Below are 16,492 nucleotides of genomic sequence, written 5' to 3' on the forward strand. Positions count from 1 at the left end.
CCCAGGAAACCATTCCGTATACACTCCAGGAATTCCTCCTCCACAGTATTGTTACTAATTTGGTTAGCCCAATCTATATGTAGATTAAAGTCACCCATGATAACTGCTGTGCCCTTATTGCACGCATCTCTAATTTCCAATTTAATGCCATCCCCAACCTCAGCATTATTGTTTGGGGGTCTGTATACAACTCCCACTAACGTTTTCTGCCCCTTGGTATTTCTCAGCTCTACCCATACAGATTCCACATCATCAGAGCTAATATCCTTCCTTACAATTGTGTTAATCTCCTCTTTAAGCTGCAATGCTACCCCACCTCCTTTTCCTTTTTGCCTGTCTTTCCTGAATATTGAATACCCCTGAAGGTTGAGTTCCCAGCCTCGGTCACCCTGGAGCCATGTTTCCGTAATCCCAATCATATCATATCCGTTTACATCTATTTGCGCAGCTAATTCATCCACCTTATTACGAATGCTCCTTGCATTAAGACACAACGCCTTCAGGCTTGTTTTTTTAACACTCTTAGACCTTTTAGAATTATTATTTACTGTGGCAATATTTGATTTAAACCCTTGATTTCTCTGACTGCCACTTTTGCTTTTCTCCTTCCTGTCTTTTGCTTCGATCCTTGTTTCCCTTTCCTCTGTCTCCCTGCACAGGTTCCCAACCCCCTGCCATTTTAGTTTAAACCCTCCCCTACAGCACTAGCAAACACTCCCCCTAGGACATCGGTCCCAGTCCTGCCCAGATGCAAACTGTCCAGTTTGTACTGGTCCCACCTCCCCTAGAACCGGTTCCAATGTCCCAGGAATTTGAATCCCTCCCCCTTGCACCATTCCTCTAGCCACGTATTCAGCTGAAATATCCTTCTATTTCTACTCTGACTAACACGTGGCACAGGTAGCAATCCTGAGATTACTACCTTTGAGGTCCTATTTTTTAATTTACCTCCTAACTCCCTATATACAGCTTTTAGGACCTCATCCCGGTTTTTACCTGTATCGTTGGTACCTATATGCACCACGACAACTGGCTGTTCACCCTCCCCCTCCAGAATGCTCTGCAGCTGCTCCGAGACATCCTTGACCCTTGCACCAGGGAGGCAACATACCATCCTGGAGTCTCATTTGCAGCCGCAGAAACGCCTATCTATTCCCCTTACAATAGAATCCCCTATTACTATAGCTCTCCCACTCTTTTTCCTCCCATCCTGTGCAGCAGAACCACCCACGGTGCCAGAAAGTTGGCTGCTGCTGTCTTCCCCTGATAAGCCATCTCCCTCAACAATATCCAAAGCAGTATATCTGTTTGAGAGGGGGATGGCCACAGGCAACCCCGCACTACCTTCCTGCGCCTACTACTCTGCCTGGCAGTCACCCATTCCTTTCCTGCCTGTGCAGCCTTTACCTGCGGTGTGATCAACCAATTAAATGTGATATCCACAACGTCCTCAGCATCGCGAATGCTCCAGTATGTATCCATTCGCAGCTCCAGCGCCGCAATGCGGTCTGCCAGTAGCTGCAGCTGGACACACTTCCTGCACACATGGTCGTCAGGGACACAGGAAGTGTCCCTGATTTCCCACATAATGCAGGAGGAGCATGCCACAGGGCCGAGCATGCCACAGGGCCGAGCTGTGCTGTCATGACTTACCCTTCAATTAATTTAAATTAACTTAAATCAAATCAATACCACCAATTACACTACAATTAAATGATATACTCAAGGGCCCTTGGTTACTAGCACTCCTCGATACACAACAGAGACCTTAGAAACTATAACCACAAAAATTAAGACCTTCTAAACTTTATAAACTATTAGCCTTAACTGTCAAACTATAGAGTAGTATAAATACTCACCTGGCCGTACTCACCCAATCAGCTGCTTCCTGTTGCCCGCGTCACTTTTGGAATCGTGGCATGGCTCTGGAACACCGCCGCCGGTCTGCGAGATTGACCGGCCTTTGAGAAAAAGCCCGCGAAAGTGAGTTTAAAAACTCACTACTCTCCTGCTGCTTCTGACACCCTCTTTTTAAATCAGCCTCTCCCGCTCTCGGCTCTGTTTAAATCAGCCTCTCCCGCTCTCGGTGCTCTGTTTAAATTAGCCTCTCTCGCTCTCGGAGCTCTGTTTAAATCAGCCTCTCTCGCTCTCGTCTCTGTTTAAATCAGCCTCTCCTGCTCTCGGAGCTCTGTTTAAATCAGCCTCTCCCGCTCTCGGCTCTGTTTAAATCAGCCTCTCCCGCTCTTGGTGCTCTGTTCAAATCAGCCTCTCCCGCTCTCGGCTCTGTTTAAATCAGCCTCTCCCGCTCTCGGCTCTGTTTAATTAAGCCACTCCCGCTCTCGGCTCTGTTTAAATCAGCCGCTCCCACTCTTGACTTTCTTTAAATCAGCCTCTCCCGCTCTCGGCTCTGTTTAAATCAGCCTCTCCCGCTCTTGGCTCTGTTTAATTAAGCCACTCCCGCTTTCGGCTCTGTTTAAATCAGCCGCTCCCGCTCTTGACTTTCTTTAAATCAGCCTCTCCCGCCCTCGGCTCTGTTTAGATCAGCCTCTCCCGCTCTCTGCTCTGTTTAAATCAGCCTCTCCCACTCTCGTCTCTGTTTAAAAGAGCGAGGCGCTACCTCAGAGCGCTGGCGAAGCTCATGTGATGTCAGTCAGCAATGGAACACAGACACACTGCCGCTGGCCAGTTCTTAAAGGGGAGGGTCGATCTTGCTCTCCATCCACACCCTGCTCATTGCAGCCTTGAATCTCAGCCTGGAGAGACCTGTACATCAAATCTGCTGGAAAAAACAATGGATAGGCCTAGGGAAAGAGCTCAGAGTGCAACCCCCGTAGTCTCTTCTAAATCGATGCAAGGAAGGTCAAATCAAAATGCTGCTCAGTACCCAAAACTCCTGCACACAGCGTTGAATCTCTCCAGAAATCTCTCTCTCTCAGAATGTGTGGTGCAAAAATGTTGCCGACAAAAGAAGGCAGGAAGTGGTCGCCTTTAAATAGCGCTCCCCCAATCCCTTCCCGACTGCAAAACGCTCCTCTCAACCTGTCATTGTTAACAGCAGGCGGCAAGGCAGGGGACGCCACACAATATCCAGTCCGGGGCGCTACCGGGGCGTTGCACACTTGTAGTGTATGTACCTTGAAGAAGGAACTATATTCTGCAGCCCCTGTATACTGCAGTACCAGTAGTGACCACCCCTGTATATAAGTCTGTGTAGTAACTTTGTATAGTAGTTCCAGTTTTGTTTCCATTCAGTAAACACCTGTTATAACCAACTTCTGGAGTCCGTGTCTCAATTACACACGGACATTACATTGGCGACGAACAGATCCGAACTTACCTACAGTTCTGCACCACCTCACGGGGATCTAACCCTGAAGCGAAGTTATTAGAGGTCGAAGCCAGAAGGAAGAAAAAAAACAAACAGAAGAAACGGGCGTCGACCGTGGGCAACCGCCCTCTGATTCATCGAATTCGAAGATTTGCAGGAGAGGCTGTCGAGAGCTGGGCTTGGTTATCCAGTCTATGGTGTTCCAGCTAATCGGGCTGGTGGCAGGTAGTACACTGATCCTTCCTGGACTGCGGCGGGCTAGAGCTCGATCGGGTGGCTTTTCAACGGGGCCGAGCAGCGTTGTTGGGAAGAGGAGAGAGAGAGAGAGGGTGGAGCACACAGGGCGCGGCCAGTGCTATGAAGCCGGGCAGCGTACAGACTCGAGAAGAGGGAGGGAAGTGTCCCATAGGGTCGGCTCTGATGACGGGAACAGTAATTAAAATAAAAGAAAAAGAAATTAGAAGCGCAGAAAGCCGCGAGGAGCTGCAGTTTGCCATGGGGACCGCGGAGAGCAGCGTTGGCAGCAGCGCGGGGGGAAGCGCGCGAAGACCATAGGGTGTCGCCATCAAGGCATAAAGACGCCAGCAACAGCGCTGGCAGCAGCGGAAAAAGGCAGAACGCGTGGGAGGCGCCATCTTAATCCAACGGGGAAGAAGGCAAAGCGCGGGAGGCGCCATTTTGTTCAATCGGGGAAGAAGGCAAAATGCGGGAGGCGCCATCTTAGATCTCCAAGATGCCGAAGACTGGCAATATCACTGCCTTCGATAATGCAATAGAAGACTGGACCACGTATGTGGAAAGAGTCGAAGTATATTGCAAGGCAAATGAAGTAGCCGATGAGAAAAAGGCATCGGTACTACTAAACTTAATGGGCGCAAGAACGTACGGCCTATTGCGGAACCTGATCACTCCAGTCAAACCGATGGCGAAGAGTTTTAACAAAATTGTTGATGTCCTACAGGAACACCTAAATCCTACACCGCTGCTGACAGCAGAAAGATTTAAATTCCACAAGAGAAATCAGCATAAAGATGAGAGCAATGCTGATTACCTTACGGAACTACGCAAGCTATCAAAGCACTGCCAGTTCGGAGCAGGACTGGCAGATACCCTACGGGACAAATTTGTCTGTGGACTCCTGAGTGAAGGAACCCAGAAGAGGTTACTCTCAGAGAAAGAGCTGACGCTAGATAAGGCTTTCAGTGTGGCAGTTTCGTATGAAGCAGCAGCAAGGGGAGCTGCGGAAATACAGCAAAAGCCACAGGAATACGGCACCCATGAAATGACATGGGGATTTGAAAAATGTTATCGCTGCAGCAGAACAACCCATGACCAGAAGGACTGCTGGTCCAAGGACAAAACATGCAGGCAATGCAGAAAGATGGGACACATTGCATGAGTTTGCAGGTCCGGGAAGAAGACTAACGACAACAAAAAGACTACTAAGGAACAATACAGGAAAGTACAAAAGATGACGGACAGTAGTTCCGAAGACCAGAAGAGCGATAGTGAATGGACCACAGTTTGTGTCTGAAGAGTTCCGGAGGTTCTTAAAGAACAATGGTGTTAAGCACTACACATCCGCCCCATATCATCCAGCCACCAATGGATTGGCTGAGAGGTTCGTTCAAACATTCAAGAAGGCTATCAAGGCAATGTGTAATGAAGACATACCCCTACAACACAAGGTGGATAACTTCTTGTTTGCCTACCGGAATGCGACACATGCGGTTACCAACCAAACTCCAGCCATGATGTTCTTCAATCGAAGACTAAGATGCCGCTTGGATTTGGTTAAGCCAAACATCAGAAGAGATGTGGAGAACAGGCAGTTTCAGAATATGAATGAAAGGCCGACCAGGAGTTTCAAGATAGGTCAACCAGTTTTGGCCTGGGACTACCGCACAGAGAAATGGCAGCCAGGAACGATCTGCACACGGCAAGGACCTCTAATGTATACTGTGGACGTTGGAGAGAGCATTGTAAGACGCCATGCTGACCAGATTCTAGTCACTGGAAAACGTCAAATCTACACCACGATCCTATACACCTGGTGATGAAACCGAAGTACCAATTGCATCTACCTCAGAATCGGTGATATTGGAAACAGACAAACCAAACAACGACGTTGATCCCGAATCAACTTTGCCAGAAGAACCTGATACCCCAAAGAGGCGTTATCCAGACAGAATCAGGAAGCCTCCTCAAAGACTGAATTTATAATTGATTAACTTCAGCTAATGTATATAGCAACTGTAATTGTAAATATGTTATTTAATTATTAATCGAATGTTATGTACTGTTTAGCTAAAAGGGGAGGAATTGTAGTGTATGTACCTTGAAGAAGGAACAATATTCTGCAGCCCCTGTATACTGCAGTACCAGTAGTGACCACCCCTGTATATAAGCCTGTGCAGTAACTTTGTATAGTAGTTCCAGTTTTGTCTCCATTCAGTAAACACCTGTTATAACCAACTTCTGCAGCCCGTGTCTCAATTACACATGGACATTACAACACTCAACTGACATCACTATCTGTGGGTGCAGGAGATCGTGGTGGTAGTGTTTAGTGGCGCTGCAAAATGTCTGGTCAATTTTGCCAGGTGCTAGTTGCTTTGCGCCCCATTAGCGTCCTCTTATGGTGCTAACGGGAGGCGCAACGCAACTGAATTTTTCCCCCTGTGCCTTTTGGGTTACACAGATTTGGCAGTCGTCCCACCTCAGTGATCAGTGCTTCTGAGGTTGGTGCTGAGACACTGCAGAGGAACACAGGCTTTTGCTAAGGCATTCAGCAAGGACTGAAGGCTATCTACTAATATCAGTGGCCGTGCCCCTCCATATGTTATGATCATTCTGTGTAGGAGTGGAGTTGTCTATAGGTCTCTAGCTGTCTTCAGCTTTACAGGTAAACTTCAGTCCTATTGTACGACTTGTGTTTTTATGTGGGCTCTCATAATGCTGTATTCTTCGTAGTATGTTTTAATAAAATGTTAATTATAACCAGTTTCCTGTTCCTTTTGATTTAACTGATGTTTGCAGTGGTTTGAAACATAATTTATTGTCTTGGGTGCATGTAAATGATGTGTGATACAACAGTCCTGTCAAGTTGATCAATTATTTTGCATAATTTATTATTTAATTTAAAAAAATCATTGCATACACATTGCATTCACCTGGCGGTTTGCAGCACCGCTAGTCTTCAGGAGAAATGTGTTTCCTTTCTTTAGGGTGCATTTTGAAAATTTTTAAATGGTGCAATTGATCAGCCCTGCACTCTTAGAGTGCTTGGTGCTGATCGTCGAAGATCCTGGCTGCCGTTGGCGACGAGGCAGATGAACAGCAATGGCCCTTCCCCTTAAGGGAGGGAAGTAGCCCTTGGATCTGCAGAGGTCATTGTGCAGCGCTGCACCTCTACCGCCCCCCCCCCCCCCCCGCTTAGTTTAGTGCTCCAGAAGGGAAGTAGTAGCGCTTGATTTAGTGCTCCACTTCCTTCCTGGAGCGCTAACACTGAACTTACTGAAAGTGCCTGGTGCTAATTTTTCCAGCTTTCAAAATTTAGCGTCCCAAATGGGGCGATACCAAATTTCTCCCCCAAGATGTCCTGTTCTCTTGTTGGTTCAAGAACATATTGTTCTGGAAAACTGTCCCAAAGACACTCAAGAAATGTTTTGCCTTTGGGACTCGAGCTGTTCTTCCCTCAGTCTATGTCAAAATCAAAGTCTCCTAATACAACTACTCTGATCTCTGCGTTTAAGCATCTCACTACTTTATCACTGCTATCTGGAGGTCAGTAAACAACTCCCATGAAAGCCTTACATCCTTTTCTATTCCTCAGTTCTACCTATAGAATGTCTACTGCCTGCTCACCCTTACTGATATCCCCTCTTTCTAATGTTGTAATAGTGCCCCTTGCCAATATTACTGCTCATCCTCCTTTTCCAATTTATCTGTCCTTTCTAAAGACCTTATAAGATGGAATATTTATCTCGCAGTCATGGCCATGTTGTAGCCAGGTCTCAGTGATGGCCACTATGTCATACCCTTTTAAAGCTGAATTTGCACTTCTAATTCACTTTTTTTATTTCTTATGCTACATGCATTAGTGTATAGAACTCTTATTTGGGCAGCAGACTCTGTCCTGCCCTAATGCCCTGATGTTGTTTTTAACACACATTAATTTATCACACGCCTTGTTTTCTTATCAATTCTGTTGTATTTTTATCAGTTACTTTGATCACATGGACTTAGCTCTCATCCCTTTTTTTAATCTTTAGGCTATTTTTATTTTTATTTCTGCCTGAGCTCTCCGCCTCCCCCACCTCCAGCCCCCCACTTTATTGGTTTAAAGACCTTTCAGCTAGGACCTTGGTCCCAGCCCGGTGAGAGTGACTGCCCTTGACATCAAGGCAGCATTTGATCGAGTGTGGCATCAAGGAGCCCTAGCAAAACTGAAGTCAATGGGAATCAAGGGGAAAACTCTCCATTGGTTGGAATCATGCCGAGCACAAAGGAAGTTGGCTGCGGTTGTTGGAGGTCATTCATCTCAATCACATGACATCACTGCAGGAGTTCCTCAGGGAAGTGTCCTAGGCCCAACCATCTTCAGCTGTTTCATCAATGACCTTCCCTCCATCATAAGGTCAGAAGTGGGGATGTTCGCTGATGATTGCACACTGTTCAGCACCATTCGAGACTCGTCAGATACTGACACAGTCCGTGTCCATATGCAGCAAGACCTGGACAACATTCAGACTTGGGCTGACAAGGGGCAAGTAACATTCGCACCACACAAGTGCCAGGCAATGACCATCTCCAACAAGCGAGACTCTAACCACCTCCCCTTGACATTCAATGGCATTACCATCACTGAATCCCCCACTATCAACATCCTGGGGGTTACCATTGATCAGAAACTGAACTGGACCAGCCATATAAATACTGTGGCTACAAGAGCAGGCCAGAGGCTGGGAATTCTGCGGCGAGTGTCTCACCTCCTGACTCCCCAAAGCCTTTCCACCATCTACAAGGCACAAGTCAGGAGTGTGATGGAATACTCTCCACTTGCCTGGATGAGTGCAGCTCCAACAACACTCAAGAAGCTCGACACCATTCAGGATAAAGCAGCCCGCTTGATTGGCACTCCATCCACCACCTTCAACATTCACTCCCTCCACCACCGGCGCACTGTGACTGCAGTGTGTACCATCTACAAGATGCACTGCAGCAACTCGCCAAAGCTCCTTCAACAGCACCTTCCAAACCCGCGACCTCTACCACTTAGAAGGACAAGGGCAGCAGACGCATGGGAACATCACCACCTACAAGTTCCGCTCCAAGCCACACACCATCCTGATTTGGACCTGTATCGCCGTTCCTTCACTGTCGCTGGGCCAAAATCCTGGAACTCCCTTCCTAACAGCATTGTGGGTGTACCTACACCATATGGACTGCAGCGGTTCAAGAAGGCGGCTCACCACCATCTTCTCAAGGGCAATTTGGGATGGGCACTAAATGCAGGCCTAGCCAGCGACGCCCACATCCCATCAATGAATTAAAAAAAAAGATGAAGCCCGTCCCAGCAGCAATGTTCCCCCTAAGGTGCACGGTCAATTCTTTAGCCATGTGTTAACTTTCCTAATCTATTTGTCCCTATGTCAATTTGCGCGTGGCTTGGGTAATAATCCTGAGATTATTACCATCGAGGTCCTGCCTTTTAATTTAGCTCCTATCTCCTAGTACTCCCTCAGCAGGACTGCCTTCCTGCTCTTTCGTTATCCTGACATGGATCACAACTACTGGATTTCCAAATTCCTTTCCAGCCACATCAAGATATCCCTTACCATGGTACAGGTAGGCAACACACCTTTCCAGATTCTTGATCCTGGCTGCAAAGGATGCTATCTATCCCCCTAATTATTGAATCCCCTATAACTACTACGTTTCTATTCTGCTCTCCCCCCCCCCCCCCCCTTTGGACAGCCCTCTGCTCCACAGTGCCTAGGTAAGCATTGTAATTGTCCTCCCCACAGTCTTTCTCCTTATCCTCGCAGGTATCAAGTATGTTGTACCTGTTGGACAGGAATAGTGTCTTTGGGACCTCTTCCTCTATCTCCCTTTGGTTCCCTCTACCCTGCTGACTGATGATCACATCCTCACCTTCCTGTACTTGTTCTTTCCTCTTGTGTGTGACTGTACTCTGAAGTAAACTATCCTGAAATTCCTTCTCCCTTATGTGTCGAAGTGTCTCCAACTCGCACTCCAGCTTAACGACTCTGAGCTGGAGAGTCTCAGGTAGAGACATTGCCTGCAGATGTGGCAGTCCGGGATAATCTCGCTGTCCACAAACTCTCACATACTGCAATCCCGACACATTACCTGTGTTGCCACTTCTAGTTTTTATTTATTTATCTGTTAGTAGTAATTTAATTCTAGATATAAAAGAATAACTTGAAATCTAAATGGCATTTCCGGCAGGGTGGGTAAGAATGGAGGGAAAGCTTTGGTGCTTGGGGTAGCAATCCTCTATTGGAACACCATGCTGGTTGGGTGGTCTACATTTTTTAGTGTCAATCTTCCTTTTTCCTCTAGGCTCCTGGGCCAGTTATTTGTGGTTTCATTTCTATCAGCCTCATCTCCCACCTGATCAGCTATTCACATATGTGTCTCATAAATGCCTTTATTTTTTTGATTTTTCTCATTTTTCATTGCCTTCTATTGCCTTATGGTAATATCACTTTTACCATTTAACCGTCTCCTGTTTTCTACTTAAACACTTTGCACATTTTTCTACTTATTTTGTGTGTATGTGTGTTTTCCTCCCCCTTCCCTTTGTTCTGTTCATCTGTAGTTTATTCCAGTTTTAGGTGTGGACCCTTTATCAAAAAATTAGCTCCCCTGTTCTCTCCACAAGATGCGGCTTGCTCTGTTGAGTGTGTCTAAAATTTTCTGTGTTGTTTCAGATTTCCATCATGTGCTTTTTGTTTATATTGTTTAATAATATAATTGGTTAACCCTGTGTTGCAAGAAACAATAAGTGATGGTAATGTTAATTGTCACTGAAAAGGCACTTAAGGAGAACGTGAATTTTCCAGATTTTTATTTCATTTCTGCTCCCTTAACCTTACTTGGAATGTGTAACCTTCATTTAAAGTCCAATAATCATAAATTTTCAAAGGGAGTCAGATTGCCTCAGTTGATAGCACTTACCTGAGTTAGCACCACTCCAGAACTTAACCATATAATTTAGGCTGACAGTTCAGTGCAATATTAAAAAAGTGATGTATTATTGGAGCTACCATCCTTTTGATGAGATGTTAAACTGAGGCCTTGTCTACCAGTGAGATCCCATAGCATTATTTGAAAAAGAGCAGGTGTTATCCCGGCGTTCTGGCTAATGTTGCTTCCTCAATGAGCAAAAAAATAAGCTGGTCGGTCACCTCATTCTTGTTTGAGGCACCAGCATGGATTTGTGAAAGGTAGATTATGGCTGACTAATCCAGTTGAATATTTTGAGGAGGTGGATAGGGAAGTGTCTATGGATGTTGTCTATATGGACTTCCAGAAGGCATTTGATAAGGCTCCACACAAGAGATTATTAGAAAAAATAAATAGGAGGTAACCTTGTAAAATGGGTTGGTTATTGCTGGGAGATAGGAGACAAAGAGTAAGGATAAAGGGAATGCTGTGATTGTCAGGATGAGACAAGTCGTGTTCTGCAGGAACCTGTACTGGGGTCTCAGCTTTTCAGCATATATATATTGATGACTTTGGCGAATGAATAGAGAATTATGTATCCAAGTTTGCAGATGACACAGTTAAGGGTCACAGTAAATTATGTAGATGGGAGCAGGAATTTACAAGGGTATATTGATAGATTAAGTGTGTGGGGAAAGCTGGCAAATGGAGTTCAATGGGGGGAAAGTGTGAGGTCATCCAAGGAAGACAAATCAGAATATTTTCTTAATGGTAAGAGACTAGGGGGTAAAAATCTGGTCGGTTAGCACCTCCGGGGGGCGCTAACGGGGCGTTAGGAACTTAGCGCCCGAGCGCGACAATTTTAGTGCCGCTCGTGAAATTGACCAGTCATTTTGTGGCGGTGCTAAACACTACCGCTACGATCTCCTACGTCCGCAAATCATGATGTCAGTCAAGCGTGTAGCATCCCGGACTGGATATTGAGTCACGCCCCCTGCCTTAGCACCTGCCGCTAGGAACGACAGATAGAGCGGAATGTTTTCAAGTCGGGAAGGGGCTGGGGGAGCACTATTTAAAGGCGGACGCTTCCTGCCTTTTCTTGTCGGCAAAATTTTTAGTTTTAACGCTGTCCTACGGAATTTTGGCCCTTAGCACCACTTCTGAGGTTCCTAAGCGTCGAGCTCTTTCCCAGGGCCTATCCATTAGTGCTTCCAACACAACTGCTTTTGAGGTCTCTCCAGGCTGAGATTCAAGGCTGCAATGAGTAGAGTGTGACTGGCCAGCAAGATGGCCCCTCCCCTTTAAGAACTGGATGCGCCAGTCTGTCTGGCTTCCATGGTAATTGGCATCACCTGAGCTTTGGTAGCGTTCTGAGGTAACGCCTCGCTCCCTGATATTTGCGTCTTAAGAGAGGTGTGTAGCGCCTGATTTAGCGCTCAAATCACCTCCAGGGGGGCGATAGAGATGAATTTTGCAGTCAGAGGCGATAATTAGCGGCGGGTGCTAAACTTTGTGTCCAGCCGATATTAGCGCCCCAAAATGGGCGATGCCAAATTTTTCCCCCTAGGAGCTGTGGAGGAGCAAAGGGATTTAGCTGTCCATGCGCACAAATCATTAAAAGCTAGTGCATAGGTACATAAGTAATCAAAAGTGCTAATGGAATGTTGGCCTTCATCTCAAGGGGATTTGGATATAAAAGTAAGGAAAGAGATGCTTCAGTTATAGAGTACTGCATTCAGTTTTTGGGCACCGCATCTCAGGAAAGACATATTGGCCTTGCAAGGGGTACAGCGCAGAGTCACCAAAATTATACCAAGGCTTAAAGCGTTAAATTATGAGGGCACGTTGCATAAACTTGGCTTATAATCTTTTGAGTTTAGAAGGTTGAGGGGTCTAATCGAGGGATTCAGTAGGGTAGATACAGAGGAACTATTTCCTCTGGTGGGGGAATCCAGAACAAGGGGGCATAATCTTAAAATTGCAGCTAGGCCTTTTGGGAGTGAAATCAGGAAGCACTTTTTCACACAAAGGGTAGTGGAAATCTGGAACTCGCCCCCAAAATGCTATGGATGCTGGGTCATTTGAAATTTTCAAGACTGAGCTTGATAGACTTTTATTAGGTAAGGGTATCAAGTAATATGGAACAAAGGTGGGTAAATAGAGTTGAGTTACAGGTCACCAGAGATCTAATAGAGTGGCGGAACAGGCTTGATGGGCTGAATTGCCTGCTCCTGTTCTTATTTTACTATGTTCCATGTGTGCAAAATGGCTGTCGCTTTGGTACATAACTAATCTATCGGATATAAAATGCTTTGGGAAGTCCTGAGTGATGTGATAAAGCACTATATAAATGCAAGTTTATTCTTTCTAATCACTTTATTACTTCTTCCACAGATACACGAGTGGGATGTGGGTATGACAAAAGTCTTGCATTTAATATACTGGTTTGCGGTTGCTGTGCTGTTCTGTCACTGGAATGCCTGTTTACAGTTTCTAATTGTGATGATACAGGGATTTCCTGAAAATAGCTGGGTGTCTATTCAAGGTCTTGTGGTGAGATATGCATTGTTCTCTTATAATCCATCTTGATTTTTCACATCTTTGGTTGCCTTTTAGACTTTTTGATTTTATCTTTCACAGTGCAAAAACTTTTGTTAATCTAGTAGAAGTACAAAAGAGTGTTATTAGAAACCAATATCTACATCCAGTCATGTTTTAAAGTGAAAATCTTCCAAAAATATAGTGAACTTGATTGAAAATTAAGTGTTCACGTTTAAAAACAAGGGCCTAGAAATTCAGTATAGCCACTTTTGGGGCGGTAAAGTCGGGCGGCCGCTAAAGTTTGCGCCCGGCGCAAAGTGGAGGCCACTTCGCCGATATTCAGTAGCTTTGGCCAAGGAGTTTGCTCGAGCGCTAAAACTGGCGATGCACGGCTATCTTTAGGCGCTAAGCCGGCGGTGCAGAGTGATACCGCCGAGGCCGGGCGCAGCGCAGGTGTGGTCATTTCTTGATTGACAGCAGACACCCTGGCGCCGGCCAGCTCTTAAAGGGGGAAGGGTCGAGTTCGTCTGCTGCCACGCCCTGGATACTGCAGCCCTCCAGCTAGGCCTAAACACTGCTGCTGGAGAGAAATTGCGCCAGGAAGGATGCAGAGGGCCCGTGAGCGAGCGCAGCGCTTCTCTGCCCATGATTTAAAGGTGCTGGTTAGGGCTTTGGAGAGGAGACGCCATATCTTGTTCCCGGACAGTGGCAAGAAGCCTGCCACCAGGGTGTACAGGAAAGCCTGGAGGGATGTCGCCCAGAGGGTCACAGCCACCTGCGATGTCCCCAGGACTGGTGTCCAATGCCGGAAAAAGTTTAACGACCTCACTCGGATTGTCAGGGTGAGTACCCTTTCCAGTGTCCTCCTCATCCTTGCATGTGCACCTCACATTATGGGCAAAGGGACCTCAAAGCCCTAATGGCCAGCCCTCATCCAGCAGCTATGGCACTGGCATGAACATCAATTGCACTTTCTGCACTTTACACACTGGCCAAGCTATTCGACCATGGGAGGCAGTGCATACAGCAACAGGGCACCACACTGGCCAAGCTATTCGACCATGGGAGGCAGTGCATACAGCAACAGGGCACCACACTGGCCAAGCTATTCGACCATGGGAGGCAGTGCATACAACAACAGGGCACCACACTGGCCAAGCTATTCGACCATGGGAGGCAGTGCACACAACAACAGGGCACCACACTGTACTTAGAGGCCGTCCTTTCTCTTGCAGGCCAAGCTGGCCCAGAATCTGAGGAGCCGGACTGACACTGGGGGAGGCCGTCCCCAGTTCCAGCAGCTCAGTGACCTGGAGGAGCGCGTGGGTCGACTCATGGGTGGCCGGCTGATTGGCCCCGTTGCATGTGGAGATGCCGACCCTGTGCTGGGCCCCAATGGTAAGGACATCACCTTTTGGACCTCTCTCGTTCCCCTTGCACTTCAGATCTACATCCTTTGCCACTGTCCGACCAATGCGCTGAATGCCACCACTCATGCCTCCCTCGCTGACGCCCTGTCCTCACTCTAAAGCTACTCTTGTGCCTTCCTGCTTTCAGCTGGTGAGGAGGAGGTCCCTGAAGCTGCCAGTGACAGTCCCTCGGAAGAGGAGGACGAGGAGGAGCAAGAGGAAGGCGGCCCATCGGGGGAACCCTCATCCGCGCCAGGGGATGGCAATGGAGGGGACACGTCTTCCCTGGAGGAGAGCCAGGGGGAAGTGTCGGAGGGGGGTGTAGCTCCTGTGCCCAGTGACGTCCAGCAACGCAGGAAGGGTCGGCCAGCTCGGCGGCCTTCTCCCCAGAGGGGGGAAGTGTTGCAGGGGAGTGTAGTTGCTGGGCCCAGTGGCGTCCAGCCACGCGGGAAGGGTCGGGCAGCTCGGCGGCCTTCTCCCCAGAGGGAGAGTCCGGCCTCCAGTCCGGAGACGGTCCTCGCCCAGGAGGTGCGCCTCCTCGATCAAATGTCCGCGGACTCGGATCGCCGGCACACCGAGTTCATGGGGGTTGTGGCACGGTTGCCTGAGGCCATCGAGTCCCTGGCTCATAGTGTGTCCGATTTCGGGGCCTCACAGGCCAGGGGTTTCGACCAACTCGGGGCAGCACAGGCCAGGGGTTTCGAGCAATTCGGGGCAGCACAGGACGCGAGTCGGGCCGAATTCAGGGCAGCACAGGACGCGAGTCGGGACGACTTCAGGGCAGCACAGGCAGCGAGTGGCCAGTTGATCAGTGGTGCCGTGCAGTCACTGGCTGGTCTGATGCGGGCACAGACCAGGGCAGTACGGGCACTCACTGCTGCCACACTCGCTGTGTCAGCCAGGCATCGCCAGGGCACCCGCCGCGCTGCAGCAGCACAGCGGTCTGGCCTTCAGCAGATTGCTGCGCATGCTGCAGTGCCAGCCCGGCCAAGTGCCAGTGTCTCAGGCGAGCAGCGAGCACCTGGCATCAGCCAGCTTGCCCCCATTGCTGCAGCCGCCACTGCCACTCCCCCAGTGAAGCTGCCACGAGCTGCTGGAGAGACTGATGCTGCCCAGCCACAGCTGCAGCAGTCAGCAGCCGGCCCCTCGAGGGCCAGAGCTCGTCTAGGCCGACCCCCAAGGGCATCTGCCGTCACGCCATGTGCCCCTCAGGAGCCTTCCCCCAGCCTTGCAGCACCCACAGGGCCCAGGTTGAGGCGGAGCAGCAGGTCGGCCAGGGGCCGGAAAAGGCTGGACAAGGACTCGCCCTCTCGGCACACAAAGTAGAGGGTGTTGCCAAATGTTTTTTTATATGGGGGTGGTTGTGTTGTCTATGGGGGTGGTTGTTTTGGTAAGGCCGAGGATGAAGGCCATTTGGATGGAAAAGTTTTGTTATTCCTCCCCAGGTTGTGGGAGTGAGTCATGTGTTTGACTGTTTTTTGGGGGTGTTGTCTGTTTTTGGGTTTCATGTGGGAAGGGCCCTGAGTTTGTTCAATAAAGCTTTTTCTTTATTCAGCTTGTCCATGTTTGATGTTTGAAGTGGTTGTTGCATTAACCGGCTGAGGGCTTGCGGAGCGGCTGCATTCACGTCCCTTCATTGCCACAAGCCATTCCCTGACAGGGGGCCTAGAAGTGTCGTTCAATAAGCCGCCGACGGACGGCCCTTGGACCTTGTGGCTCCCTCCTGGGCTGGTACTCCTCCTCCTCCTCCTCCTCATGGTCCTCCTGCTCCTCCTCCTGAGGTGGTGGTCCAACGTGAGGTGGCAGTGCCTGAGTCCTGCGGATAGCCAGGTTGTGCAGCATGCAGCAAACGACGACGAACTGGGAGACTCTATCCGGCGAATACTGCAGAGATCCGCCGGAGCGATCCAGGCAGCGGAACCGTTGCTTGAGGACGCCAATCGTTTGCTCTATGATGTTCCTTGTGGCTTGATGGCTTTCGTTGTATGCCTCCTCAGCAGGGGTCCTGGGCCATGTACAC

The 16,492-nt window shown here is 48.5% G+C and overlaps 1 protein-coding gene across 1 annotated transcript in view; it reads left to right on the forward strand.

Moving 5' to 3' along the window:
- The window catches only part of LOC147121271 (potassium/sodium hyperpolarization-activated cyclic nucleotide-gated channel 2-like), a 91,854-nt gene that overhangs the window by 14,359 nt on the left and 61,003 nt on the right, over window positions 1–16,492 (forward strand). The window contains exon 3 of the mRNA XM_085981499.1: window positions 12,917–13,075. Within this exon, the coding sequence (XP_085837625.1) occupies window positions 12,917–13,075 (159 nt within the window). The remainder of the gene's footprint in view (window positions 1–12,916; window positions 13,076–16,492) is intronic.

This window comes from Somniosus microcephalus, chromosome 3 (genome assembly GCF_052327205.1).
Source record: "Somniosus microcephalus isolate GS21.2 chromosome 3, FLI_Smic_1.0, whole genome shotgun sequence".
NCBI lineage: Eukaryota > Metazoa > Chordata > Chondrichthyes > Squaliformes > Somniosidae > Somniosus > Somniosus microcephalus.